Source organism: Gopherus flavomarginatus, chromosome 4 (genome assembly GCF_025201925.1).
Source record: "Gopherus flavomarginatus isolate rGopFla2 chromosome 4, rGopFla2.mat.asm, whole genome shotgun sequence".
NCBI lineage: Eukaryota > Metazoa > Chordata > Testudines > Testudinidae > Gopherus > Gopherus flavomarginatus.
The window spans coordinates 2,299,107-2,326,286 of NC_066620.1; the positions used below are offsets into that span (position 1 = coordinate 2,299,107).

Consider the following 27,180-nt stretch of genomic DNA (forward strand, 5'->3'; position numbering starts at 1 on the left):
ACGCTCTTTCGGGAAAGGGCTCTGAGTAAGAGTTTCCCTTTTGTGCTGCAGAACTCAGCCTGGGCTCAGGGTAGGGGTGGCTGGAACATTTCCCATTTAGACTTTATTGGGGCAGAAAATTGGAATTTTCAACTAAAGAAAAAAGTTAATGGAAAATGTTCCTTGAAATTTTTCAGCAGTTCACTGGAAACCAGAAAACCCAGAAGCCAATTCCCCCCCCCTGCCCCGCCCAGTTTTCAGAAGTTTTCGGCCTTCTTAAAATTTTTCATTGAAAAGTCAAAAATTTCCACTGAAAATGTCAATGAAAACCCAACCATTTTTGTTTGTTTTCAGCAACATTTTCCCCTAAAAGAACATGCACCACCCCCACTTCCAGCCACCTGCAATCAGCATAATCCTGTCCAATGAGAAGCTGGAACAGCGCTCAGCACGCTCAGTACCCCAAAGAGCCAGCGAATGGAATTGCCCCTCACTCAACACCTGCCTTGAGTGAGCCAGACTGGCCCAGGTGGGGGGGCAGTGAAAGGGGAAGAGAAGAAAACACGTCTCCATCCCATTGTATTGATCCTTCCCCACAGCGCTGTCTCTGGGCGGCATGCAAAGGCTGGGCAGAAAGCCAGACGGCCCACGGAAGCTCAACTCCAATGCCAAGAGAGCAACGGGGGCACTGAGCACGCAGTGGGGAATGACATTGGCCAGGGTTCGTAGGCAAGGCTGATAACATGAGGCCCTGCCTGTTGCATGGCCCTGACAGGCCTTGTCTCTGGGAAGGCTGATTGGTTGTGGCTTATCCTTATATGAGCCCTCTGCCTTGCTATTGCTGCCTCTCAATCTCCACTGCTCCGAACAGGCAACTTTGCTGCTGTTGGGCCCAATCTAGCTCCCACTGACGCCAGGCTTTTCACTGGACCAGGCCCCTAAAGAGCACTTTTATCACAGGTGGAGCCTTCATTCTCAATTTCCTCTATTGTTTCAGGTCTGCCTCTGACTGACACCTGGTGCTTGGAGCTGCAGGGCAGCGTACAAGCCTGTTCTTCAGTGCACTGCCGCCCTTGGCAACCCACTTCCTTCCCTGCAACAGAACCGGAGCTTTGCTGCGGAGAAAGTTTTCCATGCAATGGCTGTGTGTGCAGTGGCTGCTAGCGCTGGCCTGCAGGACGAGGAGGAGCAGAGAAGCAAAGGGAAATGCCTCCAGTTTGTTTGTAAAATGCAGTTTTCAACAGATTACTTTTGCAAAATTCATCTCTCTAGGTTTGTTTGGTTTTGGTTTTTTAAATCTGCCACTAGTGAAAGCAGCAACAGAAACAACTCAACAGCAGCAAAGGGACCCACAGGAAAACAGAACACAAGTGCCAGGCTTTTCTCAAAGAATTTTTAAAAAATGGAAACATGGCTCAAAATAAACACTGGAATTAAGAAAAATAAACATGAAACTGGAATTCTTAACAACAAGAGTGAGAGGCTAGGGCCAGGTCTGCACATGGAGCTTCTAGGGTGCAGCTCAGGCCAGCAAAGTTGCACATCAGTGCTTATTTCACCTGGGCTCCCTCAATCCCGGTATAATGACGTCTACACCGAGGGCTTCGTCCGCGCCGCTCTGCCAGCAGAGCTCCGTAGTGTGGACGAGGTCACGGCTGGTGAGACGGGTACATTTCTGATCCCCTTCTTGTAAACGCATTGGCTACAATGGCTCGTGCAGAAGGAAACCTGCATGATGAATGGACGCCCAGAACGGAGCTGCTAACGACAGTGTGTGTGTGTCCTTCAGCAAAGAGGAGGCCACGGGGGGCTCTCAATAAGGTGCTCAGACAAGATACTTCAGAGGTAGTGGAGTTTATGCAGCTGAAAGCTAGAGGAGCAGAGCACAGAGGTTATTTCAGTGCATGGCCTAATGCCAGCACTGCCTTGGGCGAGAGCAGAGGAGTTGTACCTGGACTGGGCGCCTGTGGGATTCCACAGATGGGGGTGGGTGCAGCTGTGATTTAGGCGAGGCAGCACACAACACAGGAGGGCTGGACAGAGACTCCGCAGCAGCCTTGGCTACTGTTGTCTGCAGCTGTGGGATGAGGAGCTGAGGAGCAGGACTCGCTTGCAGAGCAGCTGCTCCCTGTCCCAACTCCAGGATACAGGTGAGTATCAGCGTCCCATCCACCCCAGTGCCACTGAGCCAGGGGCACAGTGCCAGCGGAATGACTCCCACCTCCTTCCCTGGGAGCTGCATCAGGCCCCATGCTGAGTGGTCATCACACACTGCCGCCTGGAACATCAGAAATAACGGAGGGAAAGCGGGGGCTATATGGAACCCCCCCCACCCCCATTAACCCAGGTTTAGAACACAGCGAAAGAACACCGTGCTCCCATAAGCACTTCCAAGACTCGAAGGTGATTTTAGTCGGATGGTAATTGCTCTGCTGTTATCTTGATACGTTGCCCAGAAAGTCAGAGCAGTGAAGCAATTTACATCTAATTAACGACTGAAGTTCAGGGAGAGTTTCACCCAGCAGTATCCTGACCACTCACTTGTACAGAACGTGCTGACATGTATTCCCAGCGAAGCCCAGCAATTCCCTAATCACTTAGGCCATCCATTCTGACCCTCTGTATTGGGTTAGACGTCCCTGTGTTAATCCCACTAGATTTATCAACTATAGTCTTGACTCTCTCCAGTGACTATGCCTCAACTCCTTCCCTTAGGAAGTCTGCGCCAAAGCGTCCCGCTCCTCTGTGACTGTTTTTGCTAATACCCAGCATGAATTGTTCCCACTTTAAGCCATAACGCTGTGTTACTATTCCTACACCTCCCCCCGAGGAAATTCCTTCCACCTTTGATGTTACTTCCTTGAAGGGACACATGACGGTTGTAGCAATTCTTCAAGAACAGACTCCAATGTGAAACTGCAGAACTGGAATTAATTTGCAAACTGGACACCATCAAATTAGGCCCGAAGTGGATAGGTCACTACAAAAACTAGTTTCCCCCTACTGTTACTCACACCTTCTTGTCAGCTGTTTGAAACGAGCCACTCTCATTACCACCACAGAAGTGATTTTTCCTCCTGTGGTATTCTACTGTTAATCGAATTGTCTTGTTTGACTTGGTAAGGCAACTCCCACCTTTTTATGTCCTATGTTTATATACACATCTGCTACTGTATTTTCCATACATCTGATGAAGTGGATTCTAGCCCATGGAAGCTTGTGCCCAAATAAATGTGTTAGTCTCTAAGGTGCCAGAAGGACTCCTCATTGTTTTTGCTGATACAGACTAAAGCGGCTACCGCTCTGAAACCATGCACTGTTATGTCTCCCCTGTGATCTCCATTAGTCTAGACTGGAGGATAGAGCCCAATTTTAGTGGAGATCCATTCCTGGGCCTGATCGGGGCCAGTCTTGCCACAGTGCAACTTAAAGTAGTCTCAGAGCTGCTCCAAAGTGCACCAGCTGCAAAAGCTCTCGAAGGGTCAAGACACCATTTCTATATGGGACCTCAGGACTCCTTAGGAGCTGAAATGTCACATTCCAGCTGCTTTGCACTGTGCAAAGTCTGGTCTTTGGAGAAATCCCTGTTACAATGGTCAGGCAGGAGAAAAGGGCAGATGAACTCATCAGTGGTACCTCAAGCCAGTGCTGTCTTTCACCCATCACTCTGGTGGGCACTACACTGGTCCTATGACATTCCCTTCCTGGCTACTAGCACCAAAGACATGGCTGGGCAAAAGAGCCGTGATGGGGGTGTCCCTGTGCCTGGCTCATCCCCACCAGTCAGAACAGCCCTGTGGGGCTCTAGGAAGTTGAACGTAAGTTTGATCAGCCCTCAGACTGCTCTCACAATGTAAGTGTAAATGGAGAATCATCATTGAATGGGTGCGTTTCCAGTGGGGTCCTGCAGGGATCGGCCTTGGCTCGGTGCCAGTTAACATTTTTATCAATGACTTGGAAGAAAACATAAAATCCTCACTGATAAATCATCCAGACGATTGGGGGAGAGGTGAATAATGATGCGGACGTGTCACTGATACAGAGCACTCTGGATCACTTGTGAAGCTGGGTGCAAGCAAACAAGGTGTATTTTAATACAAATAAATGTAAATGCGTGCACCTACGAACAAAGAACTCAGGCTGACACGATAGGGGGCTCTATCCTGGGAAGTTGTGACGCCAGAAAGATTTGGGGGTCGTGATGGATAATCAGCTGAACATGAGCTCCCCGTGCAATGCTGCACCCAAAAGGGCTACTGCAATCCTGGGGTGTGTAAACAGGGGAATCTCGAGTAGGAGCAGAGAGGTTATTTTAGCTTTGTATTTGGCACTGGTGCGACCGCTGGTGGAATCCTGCGTCCAGTTCTGGTGCCTACAATTCAAGAAGGATGTTGATAAATTGGAGAGGGGTCAGAGAAGGGCCACAAGAATGATTTAAGAATTAGAAAACCTGCCTTAGGGCTGGTCTACACTAGAATCAACATGGGTAGAACGGCATCTCTCAGTGGTGTGAAAAATCCACAGCCTGGAGAGATATAGCTATACCAATGTAACCGCTGTGTAGACAGCACTCGGTCGACAGAAGAATTCTTCCATTGACCTAGCTACCTCCTCTCAGAGCGGTGGATTACCTACACAGATGGAAGGACCCCTCCTGTCTACAGTGAAGTGCTACAGCTGTGCTGCTCTGGCGTTTAAGTACAGACACGCCCTTATGATGAGAAAACAAAGGAGCTCAATCTAATCTAGTTAGTTTAACAAAGAGCTGTTTATGGGGTGACTTGATCACAATCTATAGGTATCTACCTGGGGAACAAATATTTAATAATGGGCTCTTCAGTGCATCAGAGAAAGATCTAACACCATCCCATGGCTGGACGTTGAAACTAGACAAATTCAGCTGGGAAATAAGATGTGCATTTTAACGGTGAGCGTAACAAGCCATTGGAAGAATTTATCAAGGGTCATGGTGGATTGTCCATCACTGGCAATTTTTAAATCGCAATTGGATGTTTTTCTAAAAGCTCTTCTCTAGGAGTTACTGGGGGCAGTTCTGGGTCTGTGCGATACAGGGGGAAGCTGGATGATCACAGTGTCCCTTTGAGCCGCGGACACTGCGTTTATGCTAGGAACTGGCTTGGGCCTCAGCTGGGCCCAGGGAAGCATAAAAGGGCTTTAAAATCACCTTTGCTGGCCAGCCTTCCAGTAAAGCAATGAGCATAGTTCAGCTGGACCACAGCACGTGTCTCGGTGCTGGTGGTACAGAGAAAGGCCTGGATTGCCCTTTGGCCTTCAGTATGGACCTTGGATACCCTACAGAATCACTGGGTAAGAGTCTGGCCTGTGTAATGCAGGAGGCTGACTGGATGATCACAACAGGCCCTCTTGGCCTTGAAATCGATCCGCCTGTGAAGGGTTTCACAGGGCGCACCACAGCCTGTTAAAACGGGACAGACTCTGGGGAAAGCACATTGCTAAAATAACCCCCATAACTAATTGGGGTTAGCAAACTGCCCTAGAAGATGAATGAGTCCATCGCTGGGATTTCCTCCTCTCCTCTGTTGGTGATGTCTCTCACAGGAGCCGTTTTTCTGCTGTTTCAGTTGCCTATGTTCCTCATTTTCATCTTGGCAGGTTAAGCATGTTCCTGTCTGTTGTGTGCCCAGCACTCAGAGCCACTCCCAGTGCTTTACAGCCAGCTGTATTTCACAGAACGTATCAACCAACCGCGCAAATGGCTTGTCGTCGTAGTCTCACTCCTCCCCACCCACTTACTGCCTTTGCTTTTATTTCACCACAAATAATACATGACAGACAGCTGATAATATCAACTGTGGTTTGGAACAATATTCTCTAGCAATCACTAAAATATAACTTTGAAAATATAAATGGGTTGATAAGTGGCCATTGTAAATATTTGTTAAGTTAAGCAAAAGTGCAGGCCGGGAACAGATGAGATGGCACAATCGGATGATTAAAAGAACAACAGTGCCATGATGAAGTTCTCACCGAAAGGTGTCCAGTTACATTTAGTGTATTTAAGTATTTTAAAGGACCTCTTCTGTTGGACTGATAAAAAGAAAACAAAGGACCAACTTGTGAGTTAACTTTGGAGCTCTGTCCCCATCACAAACTCTTGCAGGAATTAGCGCATGTGTGGTGATTTGTGCATAGCGTGTTGAACAGAAAATCAGACATTTGGATTTGTTTCCATTGCCGTCAGTCTCACCCAAACATGTAGCTCGGCTTCTGTCGAACGGGGCCCTTGTTTAAAACTGGTCAATTTTTAGCTTTTGACCAAATGTTTTAAATGTGCCTAAATGACTTAGGCTCCTAAGACCCATTTTCAAAGTGACATAGGTACTTGGGATCCTAAATCTCATTGAAAGTCAATGGGATGCTAGCTCTTGGCAGCCAGATTTTAAAAGTTATGTAGGCACCTATGTGCCTCTTGAGGCTTCTAAGTACCATTACATATTCCCCCCTACCCCGAGATGCCTGGCTCACTTTTGAAAATGGGACATAGGTGCTTTTGGAAATGTTACTCTGAGCCACAGCTGCGCCATAGTGAAGCCTGAGTGACTGCTGTGTGCGTAACATGAGCTGAATACCCGCCATGTGTGAGTTTAATTTTACAGACTAAAATCCATTGAAAGAAAGGAGGGGGTGTCACGTTCCGGGCTGCAGTCCAGACCAGTGAGAGGTTGTGTCACCGCCTGCCCTGTAACCCTGGTGGCCTCACAATGCTTTTGCTGCTGTAGCTCCCAACCTGGGCCACTCCCAGCCAGTCTACCAGCCTGCAGGTCACACCCTGAGTGTCTGTGTGTAACTACAGCCCTGGTTCAGCCGCTCCGACACCAGCAGCCTGTCAGCAACACACCAGCCACACTCTGGCTTCCACCAGCCTGGGTTACTACTTGCAGGGTGACCCCAACATACTGCCTGTCCTGAATTCTCCCCACAGCGCGTGTGCTGCACTGCCCTGCCCTCTCCTGGACAGTTCAGATATTAAAGGTCCATTGCCTCCTAAAGGGTCAATACAAACAGTGTGCTGCTCTCGCTGGAGTTACCGCACAGTTCAGTTCAAACACAGCACTGGATTGGTTCAGATTACAAATAAAGCAAGTTTATTAACAAAAGCAGATAGGATTGTAAGTGAATTCAGCTACAAGAGAGAACCTTAGAAATGGCTACAAGCAACTAAAGGTGAAAATACACATTTAAAAATCTAAAATGTAATCTAGGAAGTTTGGGTTCCAGGCTCTGTTTAAGATGGACTTTCTCACCCCTGGTCTGCCAGCAAGATGGTGGCTGATCTCTCCCCGCTCAGGACCTCTGCCAGAGGCCCAAATGTACTGGTGCCTTTGTCTAGTTAGGTGAGAGAGACAGACAGACAGACAGCACGAGTTTGGGGTTCTCCGCCTCTTTCAGTGAACCCTTGAGGTGGACTCTTTTCCCTCAGAGAAAAGGCCATTCAAACAGTAAAGGAGGTGACATGGGGTCTGGTGGTGAAGGACGCTCCATGCTCCTTCTTCCTATGTGGGTTTTTTGAAATGCAGATTTGCTTGGTCTCCTGCTGTCTTAGGACCCTGTTTACTACTTATATGGAAGTCGAGGTAAACACACATGGCTCTGTTTAGAACAGGCCTGTTTGACAGCCTTTGCCCTAGGCTGGGCTGTGTGGTTTTGAACATGTGTGATCAACATCCTACAGGGGGATTTCCTAATTTGACACACAATGTTGCTGCAGACATGTCACCATGATGTGACTGACCGGCGAGTGATTCGTTTGCAAATGACCTCACCAGGCATAGTTTGTACAAAGATTATTACAGTGGTGTGTGGGGTGTAAAAACAGAGGTCTTTTTGGTCACACCTGCCCCCTTACAAACCCACAGGAGGGTTAGCCACTGGCTGACCCAGAGGCAACAGGTCAGAGCCCTCTTTGAACAAGGCATCTGCCACCATGTCTTCTTTCCCCTTTATATGAATAGTTCCCATGTCATATTTTTGCAGTATGTTGCTCCATCACAATAGTTTGGATTTGCAGCCTTTCGTTTGGTGTGACCAGACTACAGGAGAAGGATCAATTATTACCTGAATGGCTTGGCTGCCCACACAATGGCATCACATTTTTTCTCTAGGACAACAGAATTCTGTTCAGTGGGTGTCAGTTTCTTGCTTAAGAAAGCAATGGGGGTGTTTCTTGTTCTTTCCCCCAACTGCATTAGAACAGCATCTGCACGTAGCTCGACATCTGGACTGGCCAGAACAGGTTTTCAGTCTTTAAGGGAGCAGGCGACATTTGACCACTCCTGCCCAGGATCCCAAATAAGGAACTCTGGCTGCTCCAATTTTATATTTAGAGGCTTTTATAGTACGATCAGCCTCTGAGCTTTGACAATACAATGTACACGTGTTTCTTGTGATCAGACCAAGAATTGCTGAACACATCTCTATCCTCATCGGCCCTTGCGAAGTCCTGTAATCCATGTAACACTTGGCTGACCAGCCTCTTAAAAGTGGTTCCTGCATTAATTAACCCAAATGGCAACATGCTGAATGTAGAAAGTCCCATATCAGCAATAAAAGCAGATTTTTATGTTCATCATCTTAATCTAAAGAAATTTGCCCGTACTCCTTAACTATCTCAAAAGAGCCGAGCTATTTAGCTTTGCCTAAAATATCTGGCCTATCATCTAGGCTTGGGATCGAGGCTGTGGAATCTCCATCATTGGAGATTTTTAAGAAGAGACACCTGTCAGGGATGGTCCTGCCATGAGTGCAGGGGACTGGACTAGGTGAGGTCCCTTCCAGTCCTACGATTCCATGAAAAGCTGTTGGCACTACGACAGCACTGCGTATCCTGTAATCAACACAAAACCTTCCAGTGTTGTCTTTCTTAGGGACCAAGACCACAGGTGACGCCCAAGAGCTGTCAGACTGTTGAATCACTCCTAGGTTCAGCCTGCTTTGTATTTCTGTACAAATTTGCTCTTCTACCTCTCCAGAGGTGGCTGTGATCCTACAGTAATGAGCTTACAAGTCAGCAAGTGAGCCTTCCCTGGCTAGCTAAAAAACCCTTCTTGGTGCCGCAAGTGCCCAGACAACACTTCCGTCTTCCCAGCTGGTGTTAATGCACTGCAGATATCAATGCTTTCCAGAGACGGAGTCAGTCTGGCATTCAGCCATCAGATCAATGAGGTGGTGTGCCTCAGTTTCCCCTACTACACAACAGATCATGTTTACCAGGGCTGCCCTGCTGTGATAGGCTTTCAGGATATTTACATATACCAGCTGTGGGACATCATTACTATAGGGCCTGTCAAGGTTTTTTCCTCACTCTGAACTTTAGGGTACAGATGTGGGGGACCTGCATAGACCCTTCTAAGCTAAATTACTAGCTAAGATTTGGTAACACTGCCACCACCCAGAATTTCAGTGTCTGGGGCACTTTCTGTCCCCCCAAAAATTTCCCCTCCCTGGGTTGCCTTGAGAGGCTTCACCACTTCCCTGGTGAACACAGATCCAAACCCCTTGGATTTTAAAACAAGGAGGAATTAACCATCCCCGCTCCTTCCCCCCCCCCCATCAATCCCTGGTGAGTCCAGACCTAATCCCCTTGGATCTTAAAACAAGGAAAAATCAATCAGGTTCTTAAAAAGAAAGCTTTTAATTAAAGAAAGAAAGATAAAAATCATCTCTGTAAAATCAGGATGGAAAATGCTTTACAGGGTAATCAGATTCCTATACACCAGAGGGCCCCCCCCCCCGAGCCTTACGTTCAAAGTTACAGCAAACAGAGGTAAAATCCTTCCAGCAAAAAGAAACATTTACAAATTGAGAAAACAAACATAAGACTAACACGCCTTGCCTGGCTAATTACTTACAAGCTTGAAACATGAGAGACTGATTCAGAAAGATTTGGAGCCTGGATGTACGTCTGGTCCCTCTTAGTCTCAAGAGCGAACAACACCCAAAACAAAGAGCACAAACAAAGACTTCTCTCCACCAAGATTTGAAAGTATCTTGTCCCCCTATTGGTCCTTTGGTCAGGTGTCAGCCAGTTTTACTGAGCTTCTTAACCCTTTACAGGTAAAAGAGACATTAACCCTTAACTATCTGTTTATGACAGGACATCTGAACAGGATATGTACCTTCCTTCACCTCTTCTATCACCTCAAAAGGTCCTTCCCAAGAATTCTGCATTTTGGATGTTTTCACAGGGTTTAAGACAAACATCAAGTCCCCCATTCCAAAAGTGTGTTTTCAAGTATGCCAGTCCCCAAAGGTAGTCTGAACCATTGCCATCAAGTCCTTTAACTCTTGCCGGAACCTCTGCACATATTCACTTACTGGTTCTCCCTCTGCCTCAGCATTCCCTTCCCAGGAGTTTCTGAGATCCAGGGTCCTACTCACTTTCCTTCCATATAGAAGATCAAATGGGGCATCAACTGTTGGGGCACTTCTCTACAAACAAAGAGCACACAGGGTAACATTTTGTCCCAGCGCTGAGGTCCTTTATGTGCATACATTCCCAGCATAGATTTTAGACTTCCTTTGAACCTCTCCATCAGATCATCTGTCTCCTGGTGATTGGGGGTAGCCTTTAGTTGTTACACACACACACACCCACCAACTGCCATAATTCACTGAATAGCTGAGACATGAAATCTGACCCATGGTCAGATCAAATCTCTTTAGGGAAACCCTCTCTGCTAAAAATTGTGAGAAGGGATTTTGCCACAGAATCAGCCTTTATGTTAGCTAGAGCAACTGCTTCAGGATTTCTAGTGGCAAATCCACCACCCCCAAGTCACATTTCTTCCCCCTGAGGGTAGGGTGTGGCATAAGGCCTACAATGTCCATTGCTACCCTAGAAAATGTATCACGGGCAAGGCGTGTAGGAGCCTTTCTAGGTTGCTGCTGGTCTTTTCCGTTTTTGACACAATTCACAAGACCTGCAATAGTTCTTCACTCCATTTTGCATTTTGTACAGGGAAGCTCCTACCTCCCTTCTTCAGTTCCCCTCTAGGAGGTCTGCACTCGAGAGTGGGGTCTGCCCTTCGCTCATCTGCAAAACACTGGCAGCTGACAACTGGGACAGCGTCTTCAGGGGCAGGGGTTAGTTCCTTTTACCACAGGTGACAACATTAACAACCTTAATCATGTGCAAAATATCGCGTCCCACCAGCATTTCCAGGGGGATACTCTTTAGCACCCTCCCTGTCAAGTTACCCTCTAAGGCACCTTAGCCAAAGGCATGAGGAATTTATGTTTCCCCAGGGCCAGAAGTTCTACTTCCTGGCCAGGCAGCACGTCAGTCTTTTGCATCAAGCTTCCCCTGAGCAGCCCAATCTGGGCCCCAGAGTCTCTCCATCCCAGGCATTCTCACCATTCGCCTTGGCAGCTCTAATAAATTCCATGTCTGCCCCCACAGAGCCAGACCTCACCAAATTCATCCAAGGAGCTGCAGGTATCTCTTGGGGTCCTGTGTTAAGGACAGCTGCATTAGCCTCCTCTGGATGCGTTGTGGGGTTAATTTCTCTCAGTTTAGGGTAACGATTCCTCATGTGCTCAGTGGAGTTACACTGGAAGCACCTTCTTGGACCATTTTCCCGCCCAGGGTTTCTGCGATGGGAATGATTCTGGGGAGGTGAGTACCTGGCCTCTCAGCCACCCTCCTCCTTCCCAGGGCTAAAACAGGGTCCCCCTTAACACCACACTTGTGCCTCTCTCTTTGTGCCTAGCGCTCACTAGACACTGGGGCTTTACAATGGAATTGCCCAGGATGGCAACTTCCTGTGCAGAATTTAAAGATTTATCCCCCGTTCTGTCTCTGACCTCTCTCAGAATGTGCGCGTCGGAAATGTTCTTGAGCGAACAGATCAAACCGCTGGTCATAGTCCTCAGCCCCCTTCCCCTTTGCTCATAGGGTAACACATGTAATCGGCACACATTCTATGGCTCAGGCCAGCACTTCTGCAAAGAGTTCTAGATTTCTACACGTACACCTTGGCAGTAATTTTAAAGCTTTGCAAGGCAGCTTTTTAAATCCAGCACATAGCAAAGCTTGTTCAATTGGCATTTCATTGAATACATTTAAAGCTTTATATGAGAGTTTTACAATCATTGTGGGGATTTCCTTGTCCTCTGGAACTTTCTGTCCTTCACGAGGTATGCTTCAGTACAATCTGCTTCCTTGTACGCAGGGCACAACTTATCCCCGCTGGGTGTTCCTGAGACGGAGGGAGCACCGGGGAAGTGTGGAATCTGCCTTGCCTGTCCATTATGCCCTGGGCAGGAAGCCTTTCCTTTTCATTGCCTTTGGCCTCCACCTCTTTCAGCTCTATGGCCCGCCAGTGTGTCACTTCTTGCTGCTGCCTTTCAGCCTCCCTCTGCTTGGCTCATCTCTGTTGGTATTCACGTTCTTTGTCTCTCCGCTCATTCTCCAGCCCGGAGAGTCAGCTCTCCCTTCTGCTTTGCTGACTCTCAGGTTGATGTTTTACTTTTGGTCCATTTCCCTTACCCAACACAAACAGAAAATAATAAAACTATATCCTTTCTTCAAGCTGTTCTCAGCCTTCACACCCGAGAATCATTTAAAACGGTTACACCCAGTGCTGAAAGTGTAAATCTTAGTTAAAATAACAAGCTTTGTATGAATCCTGCTTTGACTATGCCATGGTCACGTTGCGGGGTGCAATCCAAAACAGTGAAGGGTTGGATCACCACCTGCCCTGTCACCCTGCAGGCCTCACAAAGCTCTGCAGTTCTAGCTCCCAACCTGGGCCACTCACAGCCAGCCTGCAGGTCACACCCTGAGTTTCTGCGCATAGCTGCAGTCCTGATCCAGCATCTCTGACCCCAGCAGCCTGTCAGCAACGCACCAGCTTCCACCAACCTTGGTTACTACACACAGGGTGAGCCCAACACACTCCCAGTTCCAGATTTTCCCCAAAACCTGCGTTCTGCACTGTCCAGCCCCCTCCTCAGCAGTGCAGATATTAGAGATCCATTGCCCCCTAAAGGGTCAATACCAACAGTGTGCGACTAACTGGATTTACCATACAGTTCGGTTTAAACATGGCACTAGATTGGTTCAGATTACAAATAAAGTTTATTAAGAAAAGCAGGTAGGATTTCAAGGGAATTCAACTATGAGAGACAAAGTTAGAAATAGTGACAAGCAACTACAAGTGAAAACACATCTAAAAGTCTAAACTTAATCTAAGAAGTTTGGGTTCCAGGCTCTGACTTTCTCACCCGCCCCCGTCTGCCAGCAAGATGGCTGCTGACCTCTCTCTGCTCAGGACCTCTGCCAGGGGCCCAAACCTGCTGGTGCCTTTGTCTATTTAGGTGAAAGAGAAGAGACAGCACAAGCTTGCGGTTCTCCATCCCTTCCAGTGAACTCTTGAGGTGGATTCTTCTGAGTGCTATCCTCCAAGAGACGTGAGGAAGGTGACACTGAGTCTGGGGGTAAGGGGGGCTCCATGCTCTTCCCCCACCCTCCCTATTTGTGTTTGCTGACATGCAAATTGTCCTGTTTGCTGCTATCTCAAGACCCTTTTGCCCTAGGCTGGGCTGTGTGGCTTTGGACACGTGCTAACACCCTCTTACAGGGGGATTTCTTAACTTTCCATATCATGTTGCTACAGACATGTCACCATGATGTGACTGACCGGCGAGTGATTCATTTTCAAATGATACCTCACCAGGCATATCCTGTACAAAGATTGTTACAGTGGTGTGTAAGGTGTGAAAACAGGGGTGCTTTCAGTCACAGCAGGATCATTATTTTAGCTTCTTTTTAGTCTCTTTGTAGTTTTAAAAATGAATGTGTGACGGGGGGATCCCAATCTATGAATGGCCTTTGGCATTTCTGCTGATTCTGTGTGTCCTGGTCAGTTTTCCTTGCACAGCTCTGTAGTGCCCACAGTTCATTATTCACTGTGTGGACATTAGTCTTTCATTTCATTCTGCGACATGTACCCCAAGTATTTTTTTAAAAATCATTAATAGTAAATATGTAAATTCTGTAGAATTGTCAACATTTTACATACAATTCAACAGTTGTTACAGAAATTCTTTTAGTCCCAACTAAAGTGGGAAATAAAAGTTAATCACGATAATGCTGGATAAAAAGAATCACTGATTTCATCTGCTTGAATACACACCCTTCAGTAAAGTGTTCAGAATAGGTCACCGCCATACTAGTCTAGCCAGTTTGTTCTCTTTTAAGCCCAGCTACTAGAGAAATGCTGGTCGCGAATGCTAAGTTCATGAATAGATATCATTCAAGGAAGTTCCCTGGGCTCACAGCAATTCCATACAACTGCTACATGCTGTCTAGACAGCAGCCAGGAGTCTGTCTCTGTTTACTTTCACCACCTGTGTTTTCCAAAACAAACTTGCACGCTTTGCCTCTGTTTTCCTTCCCCCACAAAATACAGTCTTATCACTCTGCACCATCTTCCACTCCGTCTACAGCACAGGACACTGAGCGATGAAGCAATGATTTAGTCCTGTTCCAGGCAGTATTTGCTGCTTCCTTGTTCTAACGAGTCAAGTTTAGGGGTGAGGAAATTCATCATCCTCAGTTAAACTGATGCTGTTCAGAGTCTCATTTGAACAAACGCAAGGCTAATTATCGTTCGTAATTTTCAATGTCCAATTGGAGCATTGCAGAACAGTGAATGTAGAGCCGCTTGTGAGGAAAGGAGCTTCTGCTAATGAGCCATTTAATTATAAAGCCCTGACGAGTATTAATCATTCAGCACTGCCCTGGCTGAACACCTGAAGAGTGCTGCTCATGGCCTGGCCTGGCATGGAACATTTCACCTCTCTCCGAGACGGAGGAGGATTCTTTTCACCTTTTTAAAACGCTGACATTTAAAGGATATATTACAGTCTAGGGAAGCTGGCAACGAGGCCTTTCTTTAAAGTTGCCCGACCCATCCCATTATAAACCCCTGGGGTTAGCTGCTTATCACTTTGCCAAACTTTAACTGCTTGGGCTGAAATATTCCCCGCTGGGTGTCTGCCCAGGCTGAGCTCTATGGAGGTGTGAGCTAAACCAGCTCACCATTGCAGGGAAGCAGGTTCAGAGGCAATGCGTTGTTTTGCCCACTAAAAAAAAATAAAAAAGGCTTACAGCTGTTGCATTAAGAATCTCCAGCGTCTCCTGGTTTTGGAGCAGGGACTTGAAATTTGGCCAGGGGATTACCCTGATTGTGCCTTTTGCCGTCCCTAAGGAAGAAAATGCCCAAATGTATCTGAATTATAACCCTCTGAAAAATCTCCATTGGCACATGCTCGGCAGAGACGTGTTAGAGTTTGGCCGTGACTTCTGCACTGATTCTGTCTTCACTGAGCATGCTCCAGCCCCTCACATGGGCACGCGCCATCCCCACAGAGTGACTAAGCATGTGCCAGAAAGTAGGGGCTAAGCATGATGGCCCCTGTAATTGCTGCTCTTGGCAGCTGCTGTGGTGCTGGGCACCAGAACAGAGCGCAGAATGCCGAAGAACGAGTCATGGCGGCGATGTGGGCAGGGCTGGCAGGGGTGTTTTGGCTGCAGAGTTTTCGGCACCCAGTCCCCCACCCCAGTGCAAAAGGCACGAGCGAGAAAAAGCCTTCAAGCAAACCGGTCACACAAAAAACCAAACAAATGAGGACGTTGCACCACTGAACACTGGTACCCACAGCACTCGCCCTGATCAGCCTCCTCTAACAGCTGACCCACATACTGCTACCAGCCACTCCTTAGCTCACGTGGGAGACAGCCATGCAGTGGCTCTGAGGACACATCTACAGTTGGAGCTAGGGACGTGATTCCCGGCTTGCACAGACACACTTGTGCAAACTCTCATGAAATGACCATGCTAACAAACAGTGGTGCATTGGCAGCATTGAGCAACGACAAAAGCTGGTTGTGCCGAGTACAAACCTACCTGGACCCCATGGGTCTGTACCCAGGGCGGCTAGCCCATGCTGCTGCTAGGAATCACATCCTCGAGGTCCACCTGTAGATGTAGCCTGAAGGTCTGCACCCTGCTGAGAACCCGAGTTGATGGTTAATGTAGTTCTTCTACATGAGGGAGTTTCCAGGTTGTTTTTTTTTTTTTGTTGTTTTTAAAAAAAAATAATAATAGGAAATTACATTACAAAACCTTCATTAAAAGAACATTAAGGTTGCAAAGTCAAGGACTCTAAGGTTAAGAAACACTGAATTAAGGTTGTCTGTGCATCTTCCGCCTACCGGGCTGACATCCTGATGTCTCCTCTCTCATTGCCTAATTAACTGGAATTTGACTAAACCCTGCTAACCAGCCCATCTGTTTTCCCTGAAGCTGTCTTGCTGTAAAAGGACCTGCAGGTTTCAATGTCTGAGTTGCATCATATCAGACAGATTCCACGGCAGATTCCAGCCTCCTGCGTGCAGCATTTTGAGCTCCGAGGCAATACTTTCTTTTCGTTTGTAAAAGAGGAAGGGGCTGAAGTTTTGCGATGACTTGCTAGCACTAAACGGGACTCATCTCAGCTGACAAAAGAGAGGCTTTTGGTTTCTCTCTGAGACCTTTTAGTTGTGCATAATGTGCAGAAAAATACCTACCTGGGGAACAAATCTCTCTTCACTCTAGCAGCGAAAGGTCTAACACCATCCCATGGCTGGAGGTTGAGACTAGACATAAGGTAGACATATGCCTTTGTTCTAAAAGAATTATTTCAGGGCAGTTCTATGGCCTGCGTTATGCAGGAGATCAGACTAGTGGATTAGAGGTAGGCTGTTGGCACCCGCTGGGGATTGTGGGTTCAAATTCCCAGGAGCACCTGGCCAGTTACATTCAGACTAGTTGATCACAGGGGTCACTTCAAGCCTTGGAATTTACGTGCTGGTGAACCAGCCATCCCGGGAAGTTTAAAGGGCCCATATGCCAAAGGGGAGTGAGCCCTCTGCTTCGGCTGTCTTGCAGGAATGAAAGTCGGCAGAGCTGGCATTTCAGCCACACATTGCTGTGTCCCTACATACCAGCACAGAGTGGCTCAGACCTGGATAACAGAAATGCCACTAGGGACAGGAATCCCCTAGCCACTGCTTCTCACCAGCCATCCTCACAATCTTCACAGGCCAGAGCAAGACCAAGCAGAAATTCATGCGGCTTGCAGGAGGATTTCCCCTGTCAATTACAGGAGGCTAACCTGGGAGCTGAAATGCATGGGATCTGAGTGGGATGGGCTCTCACCTCTGCTGGGCAAAGCTCCCCCTTACACTTTGCTCAGTGCTACACAAGAGGGTCCATCTCATGGTGGCTGAACACGAGAGCTTGGGGCAGGTTCTACTTTGATTTCTACTGGTGTAAGCACAGAGCAACTCCATTGTGCTCATTGAGACACACTGGATTTCCATCAGAAGAACTAAGATCTGGCTCCTGAGCAAACTTGGTAACAACCTGATGCTATAAACCCAGGAACTGAGGGTATGTCTACACTGCAATAAGAGACCCACAGCTGGCCTAGGTCAGCTGACTTGGGCTCTCAGGGGTACAAAGTTGCAGTGTAGACATTTGGGTTCAGGCTGGAGCCCGGGGTCTGGGACCTGCCCCCCTTGCAGGGTCTGAGAGACGGAGCTCAAACATTTACCCTACAGTTTTATAGCCCCACAGCCTGAGCCCTGCAAGCTCAAGTCAGTTGACCCAGGCCAGCCATGGGTCTTTTACTGCAGTGATTTTCCAAGCTCCAGGTGTGACCCAGATAAGTTTGCTACCAAATTTGAATTATGTAACCGTTTCCCCTATTGCAAGAGGCACAAAACCAGTTGGTTATTTCCTGATTCTTAGGTTTGTATTATTATTTTATAACTGCAGTGCTTAGTCACGGCTCTGGATCTCACTGTACGCTAGGTGCTGTACAAAGAGGACTAAACGATGGTCCTTCGCTCTAGACATTTTGTTGTGGACCTGGCCCCTGGAACTGTAGAGATAACAGCTGTGTAACTGTGGAGGACTGGGAAAAAGACCACTTTGTAAGAGAACGTGTCTGGACAGTGAAAATGTCATGGTGATATGCAGAAAACTGGGCCCTGCAATAAGCAGTAACGGTGACTGGTCTGAGGCTAGAGTGGTGTGGGGGTAGTCAGAAACTGACCACGAGATCTATCTATCACTAATTTCATATATATAAAGAGAGATCACCATTATTGGTTGGATGGATGGATGGACGGACAGGCATTGTAACCATGTGGGTCCCAGACAGACGACTATATACAAGAAACCCATGGATCACCGCACCTACCTTCCCAGATCCAGTAACCACCCCAAACACACCAAGAAATTGGTTATCTACAGCCTGGCCCACAGATACCACAGAATACAGTCTGCGGAGAAGTCCCAGATACACACTTCAAACACACACAAAACCGCTTTCACCAAACAGACAATCCGCCACAGAAGCAGAGCATGTCATGGAGTGGGCCACCCAAATACCCAAACAGAACCTGCTTCAATACAGAAATAAACACCCCCCTGACCCCCAACCCCACGGTTGTCACCTACCACCCCAAACCGGAACCCATACAGATCCCACCCCGCCCCCGCACCTCAACTGCAGAGCCCAATCCAAAGGAGGAGGATGGTGGTGTCTCCTTTGCAACCTCCAGGCCAGTGGCAGCACGCCCACCAGGGATGTGGCTGATCCCGGATCCCGCTGCTGTGTTAGTGAGACTGAGAGCCCCTGGGCCCCCAAATCATAGCTCTGGGGGCAGGGTACTCCCCTGAGAAGTGGGAGCTGCGGGGCCCAAGCCTGGCTACACATCAAACCCTGGTTTCCCACATCCCAGCTGAGCGCACCGACCACTGGGATCAAGGTGACCGAAGGAACCACCACTGCATGAAAGGGCTCTGCTGCCGGACTCCAAGAATCCTGAGCAGACACAGGCGCCTAAATCCAGGTCAGAGGGAGGTGCCCAAGTCCCTTGGAGGGGTGGGAGTTTGGCCACACCTCTCACCTCATCGTTTCCAAGTGGCTAGCTTAGGCAGCGCCTGCCTCAGCTTGCTGGCTTCTGTGGATCCCACACGTAGGTGCCTAACTCAGCCTGTGGGAGCCTGGGTCTAACTCAGGGCTGTGGCATCCCTTCGGCATCGGGGAGCCTGAAGGCAGGGATTGCACCACCAGCCTATGCCCCCTTGCAGCTCCAGCCTACAGGGCCCTGATCCACGACTGGCCCACTGATGTCAATGGGCAGGGGGATTAGGCCCCTGTGCTTCAGCGGCGCTTGCAAAAACACGACAAGGTGGGCATGATAAGGGGCACCAGACTGTATTGCCAGTCAGTCAGCAAAGGAAAACGCAATGAATTAGCCCACAGGACAAAGAGCCGATTCCGCATAGCGCATACTCACAGACAGCGGTTCAAAATGAACGAGTGCTCACTGCTGCCTGCTTATGTTAGGTAGAGGGGGAACCAGAGAACTGATATCTGAAGCCCTTGGGTTGCATTAAACTAGGGACAAGGGGAGTAATGCTGTCCCGGGTAATATAGAGTATTCAAGATCAAGTTGCTACACAGTTACGTCTGGCTGAAAGCAGCAGGGACAAAATTTCCACATCACTGATGTCCAGATTGTTGAAAGTGTGTTTATCTTTTCCTGAAAGGCAGCTATAAATTTCAGTGTCTGCTGAACTTACCTGGGTGTAATTTAGTAATAAACCCCTGTACAGCTGTTCGGTAGCTGTAGAGCTGAGACATTTTAGCTGGCTAAGGATTTCTAACTCTCTTCACTTGTGCCATGTCTAATTTTTCACTGTATCCTCGGGCAATGTTCAAGCCAAACATTAAAAAAAAAAAGTATGAAAAAAAGAAAAGAAAATGACAGTTCTCCCTCACACCCATAGAGACGCTACATTTGCACAATCCTGCCACGGTCATATTTTCTCTGAGTTAGTCTGTAAGTGTGGCAGGAGGAACCCTGCTTTTTAATATGTTCTGCAAAGCCCAGCACACTTTTCTGGTGCTCTATAAATAAAAATCCTAAAAACCTGAAGTCATAATTCTGTTGGTTTCTTGGAAGAAAAACCAAAGGGGGGAGGCAGGGGGGAGCTGAGGAGAGAGAAAGCAGATAAATCTGAGCCACTCCCGACTCTCACAATCTTACTGCTCGCTGGCTCTCTCTCCACAAGTGGAAGAAATCTGTGCCTTTAAAAAAAGAACTGATTTAGTGTTTGCAAAACCCTTTGGCAAATGTAAATGGTGCCAGTTTTTACAGCTAACAATCAGCTTAAAAAACAGAAGGGTCCCCAGATCATGTTCTGTTCAATCAGGAAAGGAATAAAACAAGCAAAAGATTTTCAGCAAAGTTCCCTGTCTGTGGTGGAAAGTGCTTGTCTGTAAGTAACGTGATGCAGCAGTTACTATAGCGATTATCTGTCTTTAGTGAATTGTCCACAAGTTGAACTTGCATCTGACAAGTCAAATTTGTCAGTTTTGAAAGCAAGTCAACTTCAACTTTATTTTTGGAGCAGGATTCCTTTGCCACGGTGAGAAGAGGCCCCACCCTGAAGCACTGGTATTGCCCTCTTCTTCGAGCTGCACTCTGAGCAGACAAAGGAAATACGTACAGCTGTGTTGTGAGCCGTCAGCAGAAAACTCCATGCACCTCAGACCCAAACTTGTAAACACATACTCACCCAAACCATCCCACCAACCACGGCTGCTATTCTGAAACCTGCATGCATGCTGAACCTGCCCCTGAATGACCTCAAGTACTAATTCCATCAGAGTACAGGTGATCGTCTCTGCATAAGCTTGTCTCTCTCACCGACAGAAGCTGGTCCAGTAAAAGATATTTACCTCACCCACTGGGTCTCTCATATCCTGGGACCAACATGACTACGCCACCACTACGTACAGAAAGCTTCCAGTGCAGCTATCACAATAGTCTGCAGGTTACCAGAGTGTCATTGTCCTGTGATGGATATTTCAACAGTTGTGTTAGATATTTTCCGGTCTTGGAAGAGACAACGCACTTATGAGGCCTGGTCAGGGAGGAGGCCGCAAGTTTAGTTTTGGGTGCTTAAAAAAAGGGTTAAAATACATTAATTGAAAAACCGTCAAGACTTTTTCACTGTTCTGCTTGCCTTTAGCTATCCCTTGCAGTGTCTGCACTGCTGACACACTGCACTACTGAATTAGGCCCTAGTATTGCCAGCTGATAGGGGCAAGTGTGGGGCTGCCTGTCTGAATCACTTTGCATTACTGGGGCCTAACCACCTGAACATCAGACTACCAACCCCAGTGAAAATGAAGAGTGCTGGGTGGGAAACAGTTTTCCCCTTACACACACGTTTTTGAGATATCAAAATGGTTTCCTGTCCCAAACTGGGAGAAAGTCAAAATCTCAACAATTTTTGCAACTTGATTGCCAATAAATAAATAAATAAATTCAGATCTGGTCCATCCAACATTTTGTTTCCATCATTTCAGAATGTTTCATTTTGATTTTGCCCTTCTGTGTTTAACTGTTTTTTTGGATAACATAACTGAAATTGAGACTCAAACAGTTGGTTCAAACTGGAAAACAAAACTTGTTCTAAAAGTGTCCAAATGGGACTTTTTGAAAATTTCAAAACTTTTTTCTCCAAACTATTTTTGAATCGGTAGATTTGTCACACCTGTCACCATTTCCATTCTGACAAATTGTGTTTTGGAAATGCCAAACAAGCAAAACAAAAAACCCACCAAGCTGATGTATCAGAAAGGTCCCAATCAGATCTAAAAGTGTCCAGTCAATTCTTCTTGACCGAGCTGAATGAAATCCACAATCTAAACAAAGTGCATATTTGAAAAGTTCATTCAGTTTGTTTAAGCCGTGCTGTTGTAGGTAATACGAGTTTAGACGTCTCCTGACTCTGCCCCTTTAAGAGTCCAGTGTTTTCCCTCTCCCTTGCTCAGCAGAGTTATAGATCTTCTGCATATAGGCACGTTTATTTTAGTACTGGAGCGAATTCTCTTTCATGGCCAGTCTTATCTAATTCATTGCTGATGTCATTATCAAAGCAGCCATTTAATAACTGCAACCACATCAAGTATACAAACCGCCAGAGGCAGCAATAGAACCACTCAACAAGAGGGGACAACATGCTGGGCTGTCTGCTCTAGTGAATACAACAAGTCTGCACCGAGAGACGGGAAAATGCACAGCTTCTGCTTCTTATAATCCTTTACTACGGCAGTGCCTGAAGGCTAGCCAGGAGTGGGACCCCAGCGTGCTAGGGGCTGCACAAATACAGAGACGCAGACAGGCCCTGCCTGAAGAGCTGACAACCCAAGTAGACCAGACAGACACAGAGCGGGGGAAGGGCTACCCCACCCCCGCAGAGTCAACAATGGGAGGGCAGCAAACCTGCATGTTAGTTCCATGATTTTTTTATGTATATTTTGGGGTGGGTTCTAAGAAACGACTTCTTCTATATTCCACAAGGGGGCCACCTGACCTGAGCTAATTGTAGGACCGGGGCCTATGGCCCCCATCTTGCAAGTGCTGAAGTCAACGGGATGTGTCACATGCTTACAGATAACTGATGTATGTAAGAGCGTTGTTGGTTTGTGGGTTAGTATGGCCACTGACTCTCCCAGCTCACGTCATGTGTTAACGCAATCAGAAACTCATTGCCTTTGTAAGAGACAGAATCATCAATGGGTTTTATCCTACAACCTGTCAGGTACAATCCACTTTCTACAAATGGGGAACTGAGTCACAGGCTAAAGGAAGGCCACAAAAGGGAGAGTAAGCCAGGAACTGAGGTGAGATCTCGACTTCCACTGCAGTGCCCTATCGATTAGACCATCCTTCTTTCACCTTCCAGCTCAGCACAGCAATACCATGAATCTGCAGATGCTAAGCACGTGCTTAGCTTTGACTTTGTTCCATGACAGGAGAGGTCCCGACGACTGGAGAAGGGCTAACGTAGTGCCCACCTTTAAAAAGCAGAAAAAGGAGGAGCCAGGGAACGATAGCCTGACTTCAGTAGCTGGGAAGCTAGTAGAGCAATGTATAAAACATTCAATTTGTGAATACCTGGAGGATGGAGAGCGGGTCACTAGCAGCCAGCATGGATTTACCGAGAACAAATCATGCCAAACCAGCCTGATTTCCTTCTTTGACAGGGTAACTGATTTGGGGAATGGAGGAATGTGGTGGACATAATATACCTGGACTTCAGCAAGGCTTTTCTCACAGTTCCACATGAACATTCTGATACGTAAACTGGAGAAACGCAGGCTTGGCAGAATTGCTATTAAGTGGATACTTAATGGGTTAAACAAGCACAAACAAAGAGTAATTATTAATGGAACGGTGTTGGATTGGAGGGAGGTCTCTAGTGGAGTGCCACAGGGATCTGTTCTGGGTCCGGTGCTGTTTAGCATATTTTTAATGACCTGGATGTAGGAATAGAGAGCATACCAATCAAGTCTGCAGCTAAGACAGAGAGACGGGGGAGAAGGGAAGCAGGGGGGTGGGAAGCAGGGGCGGCTAACACTTTGGAGGATAGAGCTAAACTTCAGAGAGATCTTGATACATTGGAGAACTGAGCTATAGACAACACAATGAAATTCAGCACAGACAAATGTAAGAGGCTACACTCAGGGAAGAAAAGCCATCTGCACAAAGACAGAATGGGGGATGACGGGCTTGGCAGCAGCACTGCTGAGAAGGAACTGGGAGTTGTGGTGGATCACAACCTCAGCACGGGTCAGTAATGTGATGCTGCTGCAAAAAAAAAGGGAATGCAATGCTAGGTTGCATTAACAGAGGCACAGCATGCAAGTCGGGGGAGGTGATAGTACCACCCTACTCGGCGCTGGTTAGGCCGCAGCTGGCATACTGTGTGCAGTTTTGGTCACCAATGCATACAAAGGATGTACAGAAACTGGAAAGGATCCAGAGGTAAGCGACAAAGATGATCAAAGGGATGGAATGCAGCCGTATGAGCAAAGGCTGAAGGCACTGGCTATGTTTACTTTGGAAAAGAGGAGATTAATGGGGGACATGATCATAGTCTTCAAATACTTGAAAGGCTGCCATAAAAATATGGAGAAAAGTTGTTCTCTCTTGCCACAGAGGGCAGGACAAGAGGCGATGGGTTCAAACAGATTTAGATTAAATCTCAGGAAACACTAACTGTAAGAACAGACGCCTAGGGAGGTTGTGGAAGCTTCTTCCCTGGAGGTTTTCAAAAGGAGGCTGGAGCCATCTGTCTTGGAAGGTTGGACAAACAAGTCCTGCACCTTGGCAGGGGGCTAGACTAGGCTAAATGACCTTTCCAATCCCCTCTAACCCTATGAATCTGTGACTCCAACGGGCTGACGCCCATGCTGGGTGCTAAGCAGGGTTGGGGTCAAGGTTTAGAGCAAAGTACACATCCAGCCATTAGCAGAAGCCCTGAACCCCCTGAGATGTTCAGGGATCTGGTGATGTGGGGCTCTGCTTTTATACAACAAAACCTGCAAAGCGGTGGACATATCAAACACAAAAACAGAAAAGCATCAGTGTAAAGGGAAAGAAAATGTCCCTCTTTAAAATGAATTTCCTAATGAACTTCTATTCCATTTCAGAGTACTCCGAGTTTAGAAGCCAATCAGGACTGACAAGTCTGTGTTTGATTTTGGAACCTGGCAGTTGTAGCTTTCAGATGACAGACAGCAGCTGGGTTTTATAAGGGAGAGATTTCCTTTACAGCTCCTAGCTACCGACCGCCTTTCTGATCTTTTGTCTCTGGGGAAAGTGATCAGATGCATGAAACTTAGGTAAGGGGGAGATTTTGTTTTGTTTTTCTAGGTAAAGCATGATGCTGAACTTTTATATAGCACTTTCCCCCTTCAGCACACCAGGCAGATATTAATCAAACATCAGCTTGTCAACAGGCCTGCCCATAAATCCTCGGATTACCAGACTGCAATACATTATCTAAGAAACCAAACTCATTAATGGCCTGGCTAAGGAATTCATAACGTGGTGGAAGATAAGCTTGCTCTCAGTGGAGCTAACGGGAGGACTCCAGAGGCAAGCTGAACGTGAAATCTGCTGAGTAGCACAAAGAGTAGGGCTGGTTGAAGAGCCAAATATTCTTCCACTGGTCTCCCTTGTTGGTGAAAGCAGCACATGTGGTGCTGTCAGCACCGGACCCAGCTCCAGCTGCCCCAGCTAAGGCAGCAGGAGGGAGCAGAGAAAAACCCTTGCCAAGGCCGCTACCACCAGCCCATGGAGAGGGAGGAAATGTTCCCATTCCTCTTAAGCCACGTGCCCCAGCCTCCGTGCAGAGTGAAGAGGACACCCCCTGCACCCAGCACCCTCCCCTCCCAGGGCCTTTATTTATAGGAACCCTAGTCCAGTCCCCAGATTAATAAAATTCTGCTCCAGCCCGTGGCTAAACAGCACCTGCCCCACTCCAGCCTGCACTGCCAAGCCCAGGCTGCAGGAGCTGGAGGGGGAGAGGCACTCACATGGCCTGGCACCCATCCAGAAGAAACGCTGGGCTCACGTTAGTTGCCTGCTGGGTTTTGAGCTTCCAGGGGCCATTTTCCAGTGTTTCTCCACAAGCACAAGAGTTAGAAATGCATCTTCTTTTTCCTCCTCCTTCTTCAAATGAAAGCTGAGATGCTCATGAGTAGGGCCCTACCATTTTCACAGCCGTGAAAAACATGTCACGGACCGTAAAATCTGGTCTCTCCCTGTGAAATCTGGTCTTGTGTGTGCTTTTACCCTGTACTATACAGATTTCATGGGGGAGAGCCCAGCGTTTCTCAAATGGGGTCCCAACCCAAAAGGGGGTTGCAGAGGAGTCACAAGGTTATTGTAGGGGGTTGTGGCATTGCCACCATTACTTCTGTGCTGCCTTCAGAGATGGGTGGTCGGAGAGCAGCAGCTGCAGGCCAGGTACCCAGCTCTGAAGTCAGTGCCCCATCAGCAGCAGCGCAGAAGTAAGGGTGGCAATACCATCCCATCCCATCCTTACTTCTGCGCTCCTGCTGGTGGCAGCTCTGCCTTTACAGCTGGGCTCCCGGCCAGCCGCCACTGCTCTCCAGCTGCCCCGCTCTGAAGGCAGCTTCACCACCAGCAGCAGCGCAGAAATAAGAGAGGCACTGCCATGACACCCCTACAATAACCTTATAACTCCCCCTCCCCCAACCCCCTTTTGGGTCAGGACCTCTAGACTTACAACACCATGAAATTTCAGATTTAAATATCTGAAATCAGGATTTTAAAAATCATAAATGTCATATTACTGTGAAATTGACCAAAATGGACAGTGAATTTGGTAGGGCCCTACTCATGAAATAACATGACTCCAGGAGCTGGGGCTTTAAGAAAAAACATTCACTATTGCAAGACTCAATTATATCATGAAAGCTGACATCACTGCTGGTCTCCCACAGCTGGGGTGGGGCTAGCAGCGACCCTTGGGAGAGAAAATCCCAACCACAGATGAGAGTAGGTTTCCAGCATTGAAACACCTCCTAACCTCCCATCAGGATCATCCTTCTGTACAGGACCCCTTGCTCCCTAGCAAGCCTCATGACCACACTCCTTGTCCCTCGAGACTTAGCCACAAGCATCTTGACACAATGTTATTGACCTTGGCTGTCTAGTCCAAGGAATCGAAGATAATTTCCCCTGGACCCCTATTGTTTTCATGCTGTGGTTTCACTACCAAATAACCTGAGCAGTAATCAGAAAGTACTGGCCCAATCCTACTCTCCCTTCTCCAGATTCAGGCTGGGGAAATCACAGGAGCACCTGGTTTTGCTCTCAGTGACGCTGGGGAAAACTTTCACCTTGAAATGTCTCAGGACGAGGATTTTGTTCCCTTGATGTAACTAGTATCTGAGCCTGGCTTAAAGGAAGCTCAGAGGTCTCCTGAAACTGCGGTTGAAGATTCTCCTGGATGTCTTGTCTCCACACTTCTCCAGCCCCATGCTCCCAGCAAGCAACACTCCAGAGCAAGGGGCCAGTTGTGCTCCTCGAGTCTATGAACTGGGGCCCTTGGGTGTGCTTGATTATGCATAGGAAATGTCTTCTCGGTGCCATGACCTGAGAGTCTGCAGTGAAGCATTTGGATCCAGCCCCTCTCCCCAGCAGCCCAAGCTCTGCTGGACACCTCAGGATCCTGAGACGCTGCTGCTGCTTCCCTACTCAACGGCACC

At 47.7% G+C, this 27,180-nt stretch overlaps 1 protein-coding gene and 1 long non-coding RNA gene across 5 annotated transcripts in view; one reads left to right on the forward strand and one right to left on the reverse strand.

The window, feature by feature from the left end:
* Nucleotides 1-3,127, forward strand: part of BCL2L11 (BCL2 like 11) — an 81,575-nt gene extending 78,448 nt beyond the window's left edge. Inside the window, exon 4 of the mRNA XM_050951258.1 lies at nt 977-3,127. Coding sequence (XP_050807215.1) covers nt 977-988 — 12 coding nt within the window. The 3' untranslated portion in view covers nt 989-3,127. The remainder of the gene's footprint in view (nt 1-976) is intronic.
* LOC127049898 (uncharacterized) overlaps nt 1-27,180 on the reverse strand; it is a 201,298-nt gene that overhangs the window by 38,223 nt on the left and 135,895 nt on the right. The window lies entirely within an intron of this gene.